Source organism: Channa argus, chromosome 1, assembly GCF_033026475.1.
Source record: "Channa argus isolate prfri chromosome 1, Channa argus male v1.0, whole genome shotgun sequence".
NCBI lineage: Eukaryota > Metazoa > Chordata > Actinopteri > Anabantiformes > Channidae > Channa > Channa argus.
In genome coordinates, this window is record NC_090197.1 from 17,064,311 (window position 1) to 17,083,212 (window position 18,902).

The 18,902-nt window shown below is 39.8% G+C and overlaps 1 protein-coding gene across 1 annotated transcript in view; it reads left to right on the forward strand.

Annotated features, from left to right (window-relative positions):
• The window catches only part of gabbr2 (gamma-aminobutyric acid (GABA) B receptor, 2), a 167,597-nt gene extending 149,471 nt beyond the window's left edge, over positions 1-18,126 (forward strand). Inside the window, exons 14-19 of the mRNA XM_067503008.1 lie at positions 2,816-2,926; positions 5,286-5,510; positions 5,723-5,905; positions 6,389-6,518; positions 12,701-12,818; positions 14,416-18,126. Of these exons, the coding sequence (XP_067359109.1) occupies positions 2,816-2,926; positions 5,286-5,510; positions 5,723-5,905; positions 6,389-6,518; positions 12,701-12,818; positions 14,416-14,581 (933 nt within the window). The 3' untranslated portion in view covers positions 14,582-18,126. The remainder of the gene's footprint in view (positions 1-2,815; positions 2,927-5,285; positions 5,511-5,722; positions 5,906-6,388; positions 6,519-12,700; positions 12,819-14,415) is intronic.
• Positions 18,127-18,902: the final 776 nt, after the last annotated feature.

An 18,902-nucleotide genomic window follows, 5' to 3' on the forward strand; every position in this document is an offset into this window, starting at 1 on the left:
CTACTGTTCTTCATTTATTCTTTCCTATATAATTTATCTTTCATTGCTCTTCTAAGTTGTTCTCTTTGAAGAAACAGAACTTCTCTAACCTCTCTATGCCATAATTTATACCTACCTTCATTCTATGAAGCTAGCACTTTATCAACTTCCCCTCCTTCCATCAATACTTTTTTCTCTTTTCTCAATACTCTCCCCTCTCTTACTTCTAACACTCAGTCCCTTCACCTCCTCTAGCTCCACCTCTCCATAGATGATCTTCCAGTAACCTATCCAGCCTCCCTGGAGTGATCCCATAAGAGGGTCAATGCTGTGAAAAATGTCAGTTTTACTGCCATCGCCACTGCTTTGGGGCTGCCTGTCAGCTACAGCCGTGTTGCCTGGCAACTCCCCAGATAGCTTCCCTTCAAAAGATGAGAGCTGCTGTCTGCTCTGAAGTGTTAGAGACCTGAACCTAGTATGAATTGAATCTAATTTTTTCTTGTCATTTTGTTTAGTGGCACAAGTTTGCACAGAGTTGTGACTTTGCAGAGATCTGTTCTGTTCCAAATGAATGAACAGAATATTTGGGAGATGCGTGACTACTTGCAGCATTGTTCTTTTGCAAGTGAAAAACTATATACTGTAAACACATAAAACCAAAAGCAATCATAGACTCGAAGTGTGTGTTATAAATGAACAAGAAAAACAATATGTAGCCTTTAGGAAGTTTTGAGCAAAACATATTTAATTTTCACCTCATGAATTGTGGTCTTTTTGGCTTCTTTGATTATATAAAATGTAAAACTTCAGTATATCACCTGTGACCAGAGAAGATTCCTGCCACCAGCTACGAGGGCATCTAAGACATATCTCATATTTTTTTCATATTCAGTCCTCACACATAACTTAACTTTAAAATAAGCTGAAAAATATTTTTCATGGAAAAGTTATCTATAGCTGAAAAAAATATCAGTCTCAAGATCCCTTTTCTCTACTGTGTCAACTAACTGAGGTTAGTGCTAAAAAAAAAATAGCCTGTCTGTGCGTCATCTCCTGCTCTACTTTCTCGTCTTTCTAACAACATCATGGTTTTAACTTGTAAACCTGTTTTTTACCAGCCCTTCAGCTAAAGTTCCAATACTTACTCCACAATATTTATAGATTTGTATGACATGAGCCACATGATTTCCAAAGAAACTCTTAGAAATGGTTACAATTATGCTTTAACAGTGTGTGAACTCATTGCCACTGAAGCAATCCTCATTTTCTTAATGCGCTTCTGTATTAAGACATCTGAGGTTTTGAAGATACTTGGCAGGTAGCGGAAACATTAACTCTGAATCTGAGTTGTGGGGGGGTTCTGCCAGCTATGTGGCGTCTTCTTGCAAACGTAGTGTGATGTGTAACTGCAAATGTAATCCTTTGTGGAATTGAATGTTGAAAGCTAAAGATGGCAGGTGCAAGCTGAGTGAGGAACACTGTGTGAAAATAGTATTTCCAAAGCAGAGGGAATTAAAACTACAGGATACTGTAATACAACACTTCAAGAATATCTAGAAAGTAATGTATATGACACAGGCCTATTTCTGTTCAGCTCTGCTGGGTGAAAACTGCTGTAGTTCTATTTTAGGTGATCAACCTGAGAAGAACTGATATAAATTGAAAACATGGAAAAACATGCAAAACCTTTGCATTAATGTGACTATATGGGCGCCAAAAAGACGGAAGACTTTTATTGTAACAACTGTATGGATGTGTTTCTGTGGGTGTGTATTCATCAGTTATGAGAGGCTTAACATGAGCAAAATAAACTGTCTAGCATGTATCCAAATGGAAATCAAGCCAGCAGCTGAGTGCCTCTAATGTCATCTTGCCATGAAGAAATTTGCTTGTAAACTGAATTTTATCAGTCAAATCAAACTGTAGACTCCTGTATGTACACGCACGCTTGCACACAGGAACAAACTCACAGACACACACACACCATCTGTTGAGCTATTGCACATCTTACTATAAATAAGCCTGAAGACACATACACATACCTAGAGCGCAGCATGGCATTATGCCCAGCTTTGCCCCAGGTGTCTCACAGTTGACATGTTGGTGTGGCCTCAGAAGGACCCATGCAGGCCAAGCTAATGCTCTTATTAAAGGCTTTTTAAAGCTTTTTCTAACAGAGAGAGTGGGGAAGTGAGAAACGGGGTGGCGTGTCTTTGTCTATTAATATCCACCTAAGGTGCTAATTTGTCCTGTAACTCACCTGTGTGTCACCAGGTGCAGTGAAAGACAAGTGTAAATGAAAAGAAAGCAAGAGAATTGGAGTGACAGTGGCAGGATGGAGAGATGTTGGAGTCCAAGTTATGGAGCTAAGAAGAAAAAAAGGAGAAAGTGTTAATCACAATAATGAATAAGCGTCATTAGTCGTGCCCATTAGCGTCTTAAGGATGGATTAATTTCACTTCGGCTGACTTTGGAGAAGCCCAGTGGCCATGATGGGATACAGTTTGATTACACACCTGGATGTATGATCACTGACATCCGTCACTCTGATTAGCAATGGGCAGTCGGTGTTGATTTTGTCCCTGAATGTGAAATTAGAACACCTGCAAAGAGAAAACCATGGTGGAAACAAGACATGGGTTTTCTAAGGCTTGTCTTCTTTTTCAGCTTATTTACTGGTTATTTATTTACTTATTTACTGGCTGTTTCATTGTAGTCGTGCATTAGGCACAACTCTTTGAATTATATCTTCTTCTGCCTTTCACTGTTTGTCCAAGTACTTTTTTGAGTGTTTTATGAAATTCACTTTCTGTCTATCCGTTTATGTTGTCAACAGGCAGACCCCCAAGGCAGAGACATCGCCATCCGTCCATTCTTGGAGCACTGTGAGAACACCCACATGACCATTTGGCTGGGCATCGTTTATGCCTACAAGGGACTGCTGATGGTGAGAGGAGAGAAAACAAAATTTCATTATGTACTCACAGTCAGAACGCACATATATATGCACATTTACACTTGAATATAAATGCACAGCAAAAATATGATATGAGTTTGACCTGCTTCACAAATGTGCATGTATATTTATTTTTATTTTATTGCTAAGCCAATATAAAATCCCTGGTTGACCACTACTGAACTGTGTGTCATGCAAAATGAAGCATGGATACAGTGTTCACTATCACATGGTTGAGACAATTAACACTGACCTTTTTTACAGTCATTGACAGCTGATTCCTTAATACTACAGCTAGAAGTCACCAGAGTCAGGAATTTTTAACTGGTCCATTTAGTGGTTCAATTTGGGACCGTGTGCATAAAAGCATGTTAAAGTAGTAGGACTAATAATAATTCTAGTTAAAGGAGTACTTTGACATTTGGGGAAATTTGCTTTTCAATTGTATGCTAAGGGCTAGATAAGATGGATAACAATAAAATGTCAAGTAAGTAATTTTTGACCCCCAGTTTCCATGAAGATAAACTTTAAACAAAACATGCTTTTAATACATAACAAATTAGCTATTAAAAGCTAACACTATTAAAATTAGACCTCAGGATTACAGATGAGATTAAAGTATACAGATTACATAGATGAAGAAAGTCCTTTGGTGCCACCAAAACAGAACCATCATGGAAAATCTGACTTTCTTTTAACCATGAAGTCCTGGATAGCTCAGAATACAGGCAGCAAAACACTCACTCAAGGATACCGGCCAATAAATTGTGGAACCTGTGTGTTACCTGTGTGAAAACACGTATAGTAGTATTTGTACAGACTAAACGAATATTCTATTAAAAAGTACACTTTACAGATGCTATTGTTACCTTTGAAAAGAGCCAAGCTGCCTGTTTTCCCTTATTTACAGTCTTTATACTAAGCTAACCAGCTGCTGGCTTAAGCTTTTCCATTTAATAGATACTGTGCAAGAGTGACATTGATCTTTACATCCAACTCTGCATCAGTTAATAACCATATTTAAATAAATGCCAAATAGTTGTGGTATTATCAATTTAGCCTTGTGGTTTGACTGATCTTTGATCTAACTCCATTTAATTTAATTATATAAAAATAGCAAGAATGTTTTTAACAGTTTTTTTCAGTCATCATTATCAACTATTATTTAATTGTGAGTCTTGATAGCTCAGTAGTACTGATTTTCTGTTGTATAAATGGTTGTGTTCACTGATTGCATTTGAATGTATTGTTCATTATTCCATGCTCATCAGCAGAGCAGAGCTGTTGATACCGCAGAAAGACACATACACACTGTGAATGTTATCACTGTTAATATTCAAAGAATACAATTCATTTCAATTTACAAGGTCTATGGGCTGTTGCTGTCACAGTTTGTGAGACACATTACCGGTAACACACATTTAAAAAATCCATTACCCTACCGCACAGTATTTTTAAAAACCTCTGTGAAGCAGGAGCGGCTGTGAATTATGCAGGCCTCACTACATTCATGGTGAGGTACAGGAGCAGTAAATCATCTTAAGCAGAATGAGAAAACGCAAAGGACACACAGTTAAAGATAGTACAGGAATATGTCAAAGACAGAGAGGTGGAGCGAGTGAGAAAACTGTAGGGTAACACTGATGTTAAAATACTTAAACAGCAGCAAAGAACCAGCAGCAAAAAGTTTGTATCAAGTGATTGACAGGAGCCCACATCTGTTTGAAGTATAGAGAGGGACAGCACAGCAAAAGGAAGCATCGGGCTTGAGTCATCACACACATATATACACACAAATCATGCAGGTACACAGGCTCACACACCTGAGGTGCACTAATCCTGGGCGACTGCTCTTTTAATTCTGCTGCTTGCCATTCCACTAACTCTCTTTTAGACATGAGAATAGGCAGGCAGACCAGCTTACACAGCACACAGTGAAGTTTTCAGCAGGCTGATGCTGCAACTTTAATGTTCCACTAAACAAACAATTCACACGAACTAAATAAACATTTACCAGCAGGGAACCTAAGGCTGATTTTCAAAGGGTGTGTGTGTGGATAAATTTTCTTCTCTTTAGGACTTTAGTTTAAACTATATCGCAGTTGAATTTTGTTTGATTGAAGTATTTTTAAAGCTACGTGAAACCTGCAGTCTATTAGAAGGTCATTTATAAAGAACAATGAAGAACACTAAACAACAACAAAAAAAGATACATTAACTGATACTGTTGATTAATTCTGTGTGAATTTAAACAGAGAAATGATAAGAAGCTATTTTCTCTAACCAAAGTAAAATGCAACAACCTTCTCTCAACCTTCTTATAAAAATTTCCCTTTTATTTTCCCTTCAGTTGTTTGGTTGTTTCCTGGCATGGGAGACGAGGAACGTGAGCATCCCTGCTCTCAATGATAGCAAATACATCGGGATGAGTGTGTACAACGTTGGCATCATGTGCATCATCGGTGCCGCGGTGTCGTTTCTGACCAGAGACCAGCCCAATGTGCAGTTCTGCATTGTAGCACTGGTGATCATCTTTTGCAGCACCATTACACTCTGTCTGGTCTTCGTTCCCAAGGTTAGTTTTGGTGAAAAAGATGAAAGAGTGTGGATGTGAGAGCACTAGTGGATCACACGTCATTGCCATAAAGTAGAGTGCTCAATTATCATTATCACATTATTAACACCACACTTCACACTCCTGTAAGTTATAATTGCAGTTATGTTTATCTTTTTAGTCATTGTCATTTTGTTTCAGAGTGCAGTTGTAATTCATAACCTCCGTTTCAGCTCATCACTATGAGAACCAACCCGGATGCAGCCACCCAGAACCGGAGGTTAAAGTTCACCCAGAATCAGAAGAAAGAAGATTCTAAAACATCCACCTCTGTCACCAGTGTCAACCAAGCTAACACGTCACGACTGGATGGGCTTCAAACTGATAACCACCGCTTACGCATGAGAATAACAGAGGTCTGAGCTGAGCCAGTTTGCAGATTTGCAGATATGAGACGTTGTTTTATTGAGTTTATACAAAAACCAGTCAGTTGTTAAAAAGAATTTTGTTGACCTGGTAACACTATGACCATAGTTGGGTCTTTGTAGTAGGTTGTTAATTCTCATTTTTCTTATATATGTATTTTTTACTGACATTGAGTGACATTTTTTGTGTTTTGTCTGTGTTTTGTTTTTGCTATTGTCCTCAATTGTGGCAAATGAGAAGCTGTTCAGTTAGTTATAGTTGTTAGTTGTTCAAACATCAGACTGGGAACGATTTGTCTTCTATCCCTGTAGCCTACTGAAATTAGTAGGCTACAGTCTAATTTCATACAAATCTGATGTAAGAGACAGATAGATTTTTAAAATCGCAATAATTTTACTTTATCATTAACTTTACTCACTCACAAAAAAAAGAACACAACATAAACTCATATTTTTCTTTATTTTCAAAAATAGCTTGACAAGGAGCTGGAAGAGGTGACCATGCAGCTGCAGGACACCCCAGAAAAAACACCCTATATAAAACAAAACCATTACCCGGACGCCAACAACATCCTTAGCATACGCAACTTTACAGATGGCAAAGGTGAGAAATCAGGCATATATTTTTATGTACAGCAGCTCTCATGTGGGATTATTAGCAATTCATCTATCGCAGTCCTATTGGGCTTAAATGTGACCAAATCAGTTTGAAACATTCAGTACTTGTAAACGTTGTTACCTGGAAAAATCCATCTCATTGAAAAAAATGACCTGCAAACTCACAAAAGCACAGATTATTCAAGCTAACAACTAACATTTCTTTCTCACTCACTGACTGGAGTGCTGCTCAGCTGGTTTGTGCTCAGTGCTGCAAGTGCCTAATTATTATATTACAACTGTTTACATAAACAAAAATAATTCCTTAATGTGTATAAACCATGTTTTCATATTCAGTGGTTTCAGTAGAGTGTTTATTGCTGCATTCAAAGCAGCAGCTTGAAGGAATGTTTTGGCGTTCATTGCTGTGAGAAGCACTCGGTCTGACAGCAAGACTGTGACGTCTCTGAGAATGAGTCATGAGATCAGGTACAGTACATGAATACTCGATTGCTGCTTGGCAAGTTTTACACAGAGTGAAGTCAAACTTCATAAACTCTCTCACCTTTCTATACTTGCTTTTTTGTACCTAATTATTTGCTGTTTGAGGTGTTGTTTGCTGTCTGTGTGACAATGTCCTTAAGAAGAGAAGAGAAAAGACTAAAGAAAGAGGAGTGTATAGATAAGTGGACTATTACTGGGGGAGACGAGCATTTGGGAACACAAGTAAACTTTCAGGTATCATGTCATCGTAGGTAGAGTGGTGTCAGTTTACCCTCCCAACTACTGCCCACATGCTGTTTAAATTGATGCAGCTGTATCTTAGACATCATGAAGCCTCAAATTGAATCAGTGAATGCTTACACCCCAGCAGCATCTCTTTGCATTAGGCACCATTTTAACAGGCGCAGGGTGATTTACAGCAGCCAGATCCAGCTCGTCTGATGCACACGCCAGCACAAAGCTCCTCTCAGGGGTGTCTAATGGATCTGTCTGAGTTTGGGAAGGTAAAAGAGTAAAACAGCTGCGCTCGTTCTGCGGATTGGGAGCAGAGGTTGTTGGAATTGGTTGAGAAGTTCCTCATCTGCGTGAGTTCATAGAAAGCAGTTAATGAGAACATTCACAGAGAAATATGCCTAATGCTTCTTTGTGATTTAGTTTGTTCTCTGCTTCCTTTCGTCTCTCCTCCTTCTCTGCCTCTCATCTTTTACTTGTGTGCGCCAGACACACACCCTCCTATTTTAGCCCAAACATTGTCTGGCTTTTGGTACAGTGAGGTAGAAGGTTGAAACTGTACCCTAACAATAGATCCCATGTAAGGATTCACCTGTGTTGCTCCACTGCTGAGAAGCTCACCACCTTTCCGTTTAAGGAACATAGAGTAAGAAGTCAGAGTCAAGACTTTATTCTACAATGAGTTAATCTGTGTCACTTTTGATCTTATTTTTCATTTAAAGATTCCCAACCACGGTTGTTAGTCTTAAGATTTTTTACTTTACAAAAGACTTTACAAGCAATCTTCAAGCACTGCTATTACCTAAAAACAAACAGCTAGCCTAATTTAAGTAAACACATTTTCACATTTTCCATTTGTTGAGAATAATTTCTCTAAAGTGCTTGTAGCAGCTGGAAGCTGATATCAGGGTCGCTTTAGTGAACTAAAATGCAAATTGTACAAGTTCTGAAAAAAATGCATTTTAGACTATATGTATGCTCTGTTGGTTATCTTGTCAGCAATGTTACAAACTGCATTTGGAATACTAGGCAGAAAGAGGACCTGATTGAGGACATCTACAAGACAGCCGGGAAAGGGTTGGAGGGGTGGCTCTATGAAGAGATTTTATTAAATATTACTTTTTAGTTCAAGCTATCAGATAACACAGGCTAAACACTAGTAAGCAAGCAGGGATCATAAATGGGCTGGTCATCAAAGATCATACAGAGTCCAAAGGGCAATGCAAAACACCAAACTCAAACATTCTGTGCCAAAAGGTCCAAAGAAAACAGGGACGTGTATGTGGTAATTTGGCAGAATAAAAGTGGCTGGTATGTAAGGTGAAGGGACTAATTAGTGAGTGGAAAGAGAGGCAGCATGATCAGGCAGAGTGGGTGTAGGCCTGTTTAAGGCAGGCACAGTAACTGAGGCCAGAAAGAGCAGGGCATAACAAAGCAGAAAGGAAATGAGGACCGGAATAAACAAAACCACAAAATCAAAAGCATGGACTAAAAATATAATATAATATAATACTAAAATGCAAAGGTGTGACACTCAACAAATATGATGTATGTACACAGAGATAGAATAAAATACAATAAAAACACAAGAAGCTATTTACAGAAAGTGAGTGCAATGGGAGGTAGTACAACTTGAAAAGTGAGAATGACTGGGAGGTTATCTGGGGGGGGATTTGGGCACTGAGCAGCAGGCTGACCGCAGTGGGGAAGAAACTGTTCTTGTGATGTGAGGTCCTGATCTTGATGGACCAGCGTCTCTTGCCAGAGGGGAGGGGCTGAAACAGTTTGTGTCCAATATGAGTGGGGTCGGCTGCAATCCTGGCTGCCTTTCTTCAGGTTCTGGAGACGATCAGCTCCTGCAAAGATGGGAGGCTAGAGCCAATAACCTTCTCATCTGAGTGGATTACACGCCTCAGTTTGGCCTTGTCCCTGGCCATGGCTGCAGTGAACCAGACTTTGATGGAGGATGTGAGAATGGAATGCATGATGGCAGCCTTCTTGGTGAGGGAGCTGATGTTCAGCTCTCACTTGAGCTCTTGGGTGATTGTGGTGCCTAGGAATCGGAAGGACTCGAAAGAGGTCACCAGGGTTTCGCAAGGGATGACGGGGGGAGAGGGCACGGGTCCTTCCTGAAACCCACTATCATCCTCACTGTCTTGAGAGTGTTGAGCTCAACGTTGTTCATGCTGCACTATGACACGAGGGGGTTCATCTCACTCCTGTAGGCCGACTCGCCTCCGTCAGAGACGAGGCCGATGAGGGTGGTGTCATCTGTGAACTTCAGGAGTTTGACAGACTGGTGACCACATGTGCAGCTTTTGGTATAGAGGGAGAATAACATGACATGCTTCCTCAGCCTCACAAACTGCTGTCTGTTTCTCAGGAATTCTTTAATCCACCTGCACATGGAGTCAGGCACTTTCAATGGAGGGGCTTGTCTCAGGGCAGAGCACGAATGTATTGAAGGCAGAGCTCAAGACCACAAACAGCATCCTGGCGTAGGATCCTGATGCTGGAGTATGAATTGGAGGGCCATGTTTACAGCGTCGTCTACAGGTCTGTGGGCTCTGTAGGCGAACCGCAGTGGGTCCAGAAGGGGGTCTGCAATGTCCTTGAGGTGGGACAATGCGAGGCGCTCAAAAGACTTCATGACCACAGAAGTCAAGGCAATTGGTCTTAATCATTAAGTCCCATGATCCTCGCCTTTTCAGGGGCTGGTACGATGGCTGGTACGGTGTACATTACATTGACCAACACTGTGTTTGTTGTTTTAAATTTGTATCCTATTAACAATCATAACAAATAATGTATATATTGATAAAAATGTTTTTAACTCCTGTAAATAGTCTGCACAATGTCCAGGCTAACAGCAAGGGTTAGTACCAAATGGGGGAAATATGTGAAGTTGCTGAAGTTCTGATTATGTGTCCTTTGCATGTTGCATACAAAACCCCAATTCCAAAAAAGTTTTAAAGATGTGTGAAATGTAAATGAAAACAGAATGCAATGATTTGCTAATCTCATCGACCCATATTTTATTCACAATAGAACATGTCCCTTGCACACAGAGATTCCTCCGGATTCTCTAAATCTTTCGTTAACTGTATTATTCTGGTAGGGACACAAACTGTTCCAGCCCCTCCTACCTATTAAATTAATTGTTGTCTGAAATTGTGAAATTTGTGGATGCAGTTTGTTGCAGATGGATGAACCTCTGCCAATCTTTATATTCAAGAGGCTCTGCCTCTCTGAAATGCTCCTTTTATACCCAGTCATGTTACTGACCTGTTGCCATTTAACCTAATTAGTTGTCAAATGCTCCTCCATTTCTATTGTGAATAGAATATACAAGCTTGATTAGATTTTCACATCTCCTCAATTTTTTTGGAATCGGTGTTGTAGGATGAGGCAGGCAGCACGATAGTGGAATGGTTAGTACTGCTGCCTCACATGTTGTCTCTCTCTGTCTGTGTGTATCTCTCTGTGTTGGCCCTGAGACAGACTGGTGATTTGCCCAGAGGGTACCCTACCTTTTGCCCAATGACAGCTGGGATAGGCTTCACTCCCCTATAACCCTGAACAGGATAAACAGTTAGAGATAATTGATGGATGGGTATGATGTGCCTGGTCTGAAGCCGGTTTCATTATTAGCCCTTTACTGACTTAACTTCTACTTTTTGACAATCGTACAAAGTGACATGTATCAGTCTGTTAAATGTTCTTGATAAAGAACTCCTGAAAAGAAATAGAGAGAGGTCTGAGAAAAGAACTCTCTCTATTTCAGACAGAGACCACACATTAGGTGATGGTCACAAATGTCAGTCTGACACACATTATGGAAAAAATTACTGGTCATTAAGACTCTTTTGAAAATCATTTGCTGCATATAAACTTTTCTCAGCCTCAGTCGGCTTGTGCTTGACAGTCATCATCATCACTACCAACTCCTAACTGTAATCATCAGTATTCATACAGTATGTGTGCTGGTCTAAATGTAATGGGGGCTGTGAATGAGTGGCTGTTATAAGAGTGGAATGCCATGTCAACAGCGATTACACTCGCTCGCACAGAGCTGGAAACACACCCAACCTCGCCCCATCACTCTCTCTCTCTCTCAGCTTCTCTTCACGATTATGTACTGTACAGGCACAATACAGGAGAACACTGGAGGCCAGATTTTAGACTGAGAAGTTAGATGTCACAATTGCCTGTTTTACATATGTCGTAGCAGTGCTTCTGAAAAAAGAAACTTTGACCAATAGCCCATTTGTGCTACAAGCACTGCCTCGCGCAGCTGGAACATGCAAAAACTCACATTTAAATTATTAATTCTTTAGCTCTATTTATTTCAGAATATTAATGTTTATGTTTTGTTTCCACTTTAAATATTAAACAGCAACGAGATGTTTGTGAGTTCTCGGCGGACTTTCCTAATTTGTGTACAATAAACACATACATTTTTAAATACAGTCAAATCCTTTCTTTACTACTCTCTACTTAATGAGTTTAGTTTGGAAGTCTTAGACTACCACTGTACTGCTGACACAAAAAAACTCAATAATTTATTCTTTATACTTTCTTTGTGGCAAGATCATATTCTTTATTCGAATCCATAATAAAGTATATAATTATCAATATCTGTGCTTTTAATACAACTTGGGGAGCTACAAGGTTAAGCTTTTTATTTTAAAATACAAAGAGGACCAGTCTGCTCTAAAATAGTTTAGCAGGCTCAAATCTCCTATCAGGGCATGGAGTGCTGTGATCAGTAAATCAGGTCAGCATGTGCAGGGAAATCTGGAAAACTGGGGAGATAATAATGTAGAGAAATATCATTCCACTATTCTTCAGGTGCTATTTTGGAAAACTGCTAGGTTTGTTTACTGCAAATCTTACTGTGTTTTAACAACATCAACTGCAGCTAGAAAGCCTGGTTTCATGTCGTGTCTAGATAAGGGTTGTTTCATCTTTGATGTTTTTGTTTCCAATTTATGAATTTGTACCATACCAGGTGTCGGTTTAATTTTTACCTGTGCTTTAAATATCATCTTGCATTTGGAACATGACTAAATTATGAAATGTGTTTCCTTGGAAAAAGGAAACTGACAAGTTTACATTTAATTGACAGCTATGGTTAAGAAGCAATAATAACTAAAACTTGGACTTTCAAAATTTCACATTTGCGGTAATTGAACTTTTTTTGGTTGTTTGTTTGTTTTTCTTTTCTTTTCTTTTTTTAACCAGCATAAGATTTCAGTCTATTGTTTCAATAATAGAAAGGAAAAACATTATTTAGAAAACACACTTCAATCGTTTGTTTGGCTTTGTGGTATGAATTGACGTCATTTCTCATTGGCAATGTGTGTACACCTTTTAACAATGGAGCAGTTAAGTATGTCCAACTGACATAGTAAATCCCACAATTTATGATGCCTACGTGTATTTCCAACGCAGATGGAGAAAAGTCGATACTGAAGAACCACCTGGAGCAGAAGCCTCAGGCACAGTGGGGCTCCATGGATCCTTCCAGAATAAACAGAGGTCCCTTGGAGGATATCAACTCTCCTGAACAGTGAGATCTCGCTTTTCTTCAGTGCCGCTATTCCTGTGTCCCTCCCCTCTACCCACTGTCTTGTCAGCTTTCTCATCAGACTACAAGTCACATGTATTGCAACCACCAGCAGCTCTCAGGCGGTTGCTCTGGCAACAGGGCCCTGCATAAGCATGGACCTGCCCTGTACTTTACTCGCCCACACACATCAACATACATATAAGCACATACAGCGTATGTTTGTTCTGCCTCTATGCGCAACACATGTGCCGTATACTGACATCTACATCCAGCTGATTGAGCTGTTATCCCAACTTGTAAGAGAACTTGCTGTTGGACACAGAAAACACTCACATGACAAATGTAGATCTACATTCACTTGTTATTCGCAAGGTATCGAACTTGACGGATGTCAACTTCACAACTTCATCAATAAGTCGGAACACTAGATGAATGGAAAAGGGAGAGGTAAAATATGGAGAAGAGGATAGTTACAGGGAGAAAACAGATTAAGAGAGAAGAATGTTGAGATAGGAGAGTGAGAGATAGAAAAAAGAGAGTGTCTTATGTAACCAGTGCTTTACAGCTCACATTGGAAGCAGCTCTGAACATAGACAGGGAGAAGAACGCAAGTAAAGGAACACTGAGTTATTCTCATGCTGCATAAATGTTTGATCACATAGAGGTGGGAGAGATTAAAAAGCAGCAAGAAAGAAACAGAACAGAAATAAGTAGTTAGTAAGGGATATGACAAAATCAAAGGTAGAGAAAGAATGGTAATGCTTTGTGACACAATGAATTCAAAGTCACTCACCAGATGCATGTACTGCACACTAGTTGTCAAGTGTAGCAGTTGTGTCATATAGGAAAGATCAGTAATACAAAAAAATACAAGCAAGATTGTGTTTACATCGGAATCGGGCCAGGTCTGGATAACTGTTTCAGCTTGAGGACCATTCATTTAGAATTAAGACATTTTTCTAGGTCTGTTGCTGATTGAGCTTGAATTTCATACTCCCTCTTTATATTTTATGTAACTGGCATTTGGTTATGTAATTTTCTAGCAAATGGCTGGCAGTGGTACTGGCTCTGGCGAGGTAGGGTGCGAACTGTCACACCAGGAGGAAGCATGAAATGTTCTTTTTGTCAGATGATCCCAGAAGCTGGGAGCCACAGTGGATTAGGGGTTTAGTTAAAAGAAGGGAAGGAGGAGGAGGGTGCTAAAGAATATGGCAAAAAGAATTAGATAAATTGCTGGGGGCATGTATGAACTATACTTTTTTGGGGGTCCTCATTCATCCTTTCTGTGTTTCTGTTCAGTTTGTCACTGTAGGTAAACAATTCAAACTGGGTTGGGTAGCAGCACTTTAAAAACCAAAGCCAGACACAAGTTAATACAATAGCCTCAGTCTACCATGTCCATCATTATTGGTGGAATGGTGAAATTAAGACATTGCTTTGACATTTTTGTACAATTAGTTTTGCATTATAAATGTCTATCCCAGTCAATTAAATGGGGGCACCAAACAAATACATGCATTTTCTAAATGTAACCCCCCCAAAATATCCACTATCCACATTCTGATCTTAAATTGTAACTTTCTTCGTCTGTCTACAGCATACAACGTCGACTGTCCTTGCAGCTGCCCATCTTGCACCATGCCTACTTACCTTCCATAGGAGGCGTTGATGCCAGCTGCACCAGCCCCAATGGCAGCCCTGGTTCCAGCCCACGGCACAGACACATGCCCCCTTCCTACCGGGTTATGGTCTCTGGCCTGTGAGCTTCATTCACTCCCCCACCTGGCTCTTTGAAGAGGAGACATAAATGGTCCTTTTTTCTACAACAAATAGACTGATATCATCAGCATATGTGCGTATTTTGTCTCGAAACAAGGAGGACAGGGGGAAAGAAGGGGGAGGCGGGTGGGGGGGGGCAAGGTTCACTCTTCGTACCACTTCTCCCCGATCTCTCTTGAGAACTGAAAATCTTATTCAGGAAGGGGTGGGAGGAGAGTGAGTGGGGCCTGGATGACCCTATCAAACTCCCACAATTCACAGCAACGTCCAATTGTTCATCTGCTCGCTCTGCCCTGGCATATACACATATGCAGTCAAACAAACACAGAAATACACAAATGCAGATACATGCACAAACATACTGACACTAATAGCAGAGCAGCGGTGGACCAGCCCTGGTCTGATGTGTAGCCTTATCTGCTTCAGAGGGATTTATTTGTTTATGTTCCTTACCTGTTGTATGTATGTGGTCACCGCTACATGTGGGCTCGTCATCTAACTTGAGTGTTTCACTGTTTCAGTGACTGGGTACCAGTGTGGAAACCTACAAACAAAATCATCCAATTTTCTCCCCATCCCCCTTCCAACCTTGTGGAGACATGTAAATATCATAATTTCGGACTTTGATGTACTGTAAGCTTTGTATATCCTGTGAATGGACAAGTGTGGAGCTTGAAACAAAGACAGGCAGCCATGAAAACTTCAAATGAAAGCTTATAAAACATGGCATCCTGCAAAGTATTAGACATATGTATGAATGAGATATGAAATTGTTTGTGTTATATTAATGAATTAGCTTATGGGCAGCAACATAAGATACATCAGAGCCACAGAACATGAAAAGGCACGAGGGGGTCATTCCTCTAAGGTGGCGTAAGATCCACATGGGTCTCTTTTCCACTTTGCTAAATTTGCACCACTGGTTTTCATCAGAGATGTCACATCGGACTGCATAGGCATTTCATATCTTACAACTTGCTTAATATGTCCTCAGAGAGCATGTTATACAGAATATCCACAGTTATGCCAGATGCCCAATGCTGCATATGTTGGAAAACAGAGATACAAGACACCACAAGAGTGTTGCACAGCTGTCTTATGTGTGTCAAATGCCAATGCACACTAACAGATGTTTCACTTAAAATGCAAGCGAGCACCTTATGAATTGAGGTGTTTTTCAGACTTGGCATTTGTTACGGGCCTGGTCACACTGATCCCCACAGAGTTGTTTCTGTAGACTGTTAAGATGTCCAACTGATCTACCCCTTAAAGCTAGCTAGCATAGTTAAGGGCAAAGGGGCACAAGAATCTTCAGAAGATATAAAACTCAAGAAGTGATGGTGGAAAGGATGTAGGTCTACCCGTTCCACAGCTAGTTTGGATTAAACGCTTGACCTGAATTTCCACGAGCAATTGTTAAGACGTTGACAAGTGGGAGTCTCGTGTACGGTGATGAAACCAGTGCTGGTCACAGTGATAGAGCATTAAGCACAGACACAGGGTTTTCTTTCACAGATAATATTGAGTGTCATGAAAAATCACTTCACACTTAGCAACAGTGAACATACCTCAGTTGCTATAGAAATCTTAGTCAGTGCTGTTGAATTCGGCCCTAGAAGGCTGCACTGAGTGAAATGGTCATTGACACAGTGTTGTCTTTTTTTCATTTTTTTTTTGTAAAACTGTCCTCATGCAGGAGAAAAGCAAAAAGGGACTCCAGACAAAAGGACTTTTTATCAAGTGTAAGAAGGTTTGTTCTCAGCATATGTTCACCATTGGTGTCTTGGTTTCTAGTTTTTATAGCATTTGTTGAACGCTCTGCCTGTTGTGTTATATTGTAGCCTGCAGGATCCACAGTACAAACTACAACATCGGGCACACATCCGTAAATTGTGCGTGTCATAGATTTATTTGAATTCAATGCCTCACTGCATGGGACAGTGTGGGAGAACTTGGCCAAAGGAGTGGATTTCGTCTGCAAGCTGGTGTCTGATCAAAAGCACGGTCAATCAGTCTTCAGTTGAAAAGCCAGTGGACGATACAGAGTTAAAGTGGGAGATGAGCTAGCAGTGGTCCAACTGCTATTGGACAAATCACGGTGACTCCCTGTGAGAGATCTTCCCCTTCCAGCCCCTGCTGCGGCACAGGAGCAGGGAAACCCCGAGCAAAGACATCTAAGGAGTCACAGCTTCTCCCGCACCTCTGCCAGCCAGAGAATCACGATCACTTAACTAGCGAGTGAGAGACATTGTCAGAGGGTTGGTTCTTCCTTCAGGAGAAGAAAAACCAATCGCACATTTTATATATTACATTATCTGTGATTGTGTACAATTTACTGATACCCTGATGATGGTGTCCATGTATGGAATATTTGGTATTTGGCTTTCTCAAGACGGCATGAAATAAAATGTATAATTCACAGAGTTACCTCTGTTTTTGCAACTGTTGTGACAAATCCACTCTGTCGTTTCATCCTCTCACCTACAATTTGGTTTTACATATACTGTATCTCCTGACAAAACACGGATTTATGTTCTTTTAACCTGTTGATCAGCTCACACATGTCAATGCCAAACTTCTCAGTGGACAAAGTAAACATCATCATTTTGACTCTTCTACTGGTTTAGCAGTTATTCACTGAGGGCAATAAACTGAAGGAAGTAGCAAATCATCCATCTTACTCTTGGTATTTACCAAATTACAAAAAATACTTTTTTAGTCCATCCACAATGCCAAATGCAGATCATCAGGTTTTTTGTTTAGTTTTTTATGTGCCCTGATTTTTTAAAATTATTCATTTAAACATTTATTTTAATGTGGATTAAAAAAAATGTTCAGATGCAATTGTGGTAGGTCAAGGGCTCATAATTTACTGTAATAAATATCGTCATGCTGATGTTTTTATTTTTGTTAGCCATAGGTCTCTTTACCTTTATAGTTTAAAGATCAAAGCGACATATACGTATATAATTATATCTTTGTACGTGTCATCATCAGGGTTTCTGGACAAAATGAGACATATGTCCAAAAATATAACAATATGACATATATATTAAGTGGATAAACACACACAGGTCCATACTGTTACTGTTTTGTCAGTTTGATATGTGGTATCACATGGCGTTAAGTTTAATTAAGAGTTAAAATGGTAAACAAAACTTATGTTAAATGCAACATGTTCAAGAGGGGCAATAACTTGTTTTCTTATCACAGAAAGAATAGAGAACTATATATATGTATATGTAAAGATCTTTACCTACATTCTCATTTTTACATAGGAAATATTTCACAAATGCTCCGCAAGGATACTTGGAAGTCATTTTTTTTTAATTACAGTATCTGTAACTATGTTATGTACAGATGGGGTATAGATATGAAGAAGTTGTATAAATAAGTATCACACTTGGACCACCTGAACATTTTTGGAGCCATTAGTTGTTATGGGAGGACATTCTTCTTTTATTGTCTGAATGTTATGTACAGCCTTTACTTTTCACATCATTGTTAAATAAAGTGAGACTGAAAACGATGTAATGTTTGTTTTATCTGCATATACAGTATTTCCTTTATGTAGTAAAATGAGTCATGTGGTCCTAAGAGTGGTTTCATATAGATATAGGCAGATGGTACCTGGAAATGATGAACTTTTACACAAAACGTTTACATTAATTGGTATATGTTAAATGTTTGACATTTCTGACACTATTACCGTATTAATAATCATACAGTTTTTTTTAAAAAAAAGATTTTTGAATTGTAAGGGTTTTTTTTTTTTGTCCTTTCGGCTTATCCCACGAGTTCAGGGTCGCCACAGTGGATCATTGTCTGCATGTTGATTTCGCACCGTTTTTTACGCTGGATGCCCTTCCTGACGCAACCCTCCCCAGTTTCTACCAGGCTTGGACCGGCACTGCACAGCTGGGGATGGGAATGGGCTTAAACGCTTTTAAATCATTTTACAAATCTGCCACCCTATTGTGAGGTTGTTCCTTAGACTGGCCAAACTAATAAAAAATTTCTAGACCCACCCCTGATCGTGGTGTGAAGTTGTGATGCAGTATAGATGAGTGGTTCTCAGCCCTAGTCCTCAATGACCTCTGGCATACTCACTGCCGATTACCTCGATGAGTTGTGTTCAGTAAGTCGTAAGCTGGGAGATACCATCTTAGATGTGGGTGCTGTTGGGGGAGACGAAGTGAATTGTCAGGTAATCGTCAGAAGGTAATGCAGGGATAGTTTTAAAAGAAGCAGGACAGCTGGTGTATATGCCAATGACAGTGTGGGGAGTGTAGCCTGCCAAGCACT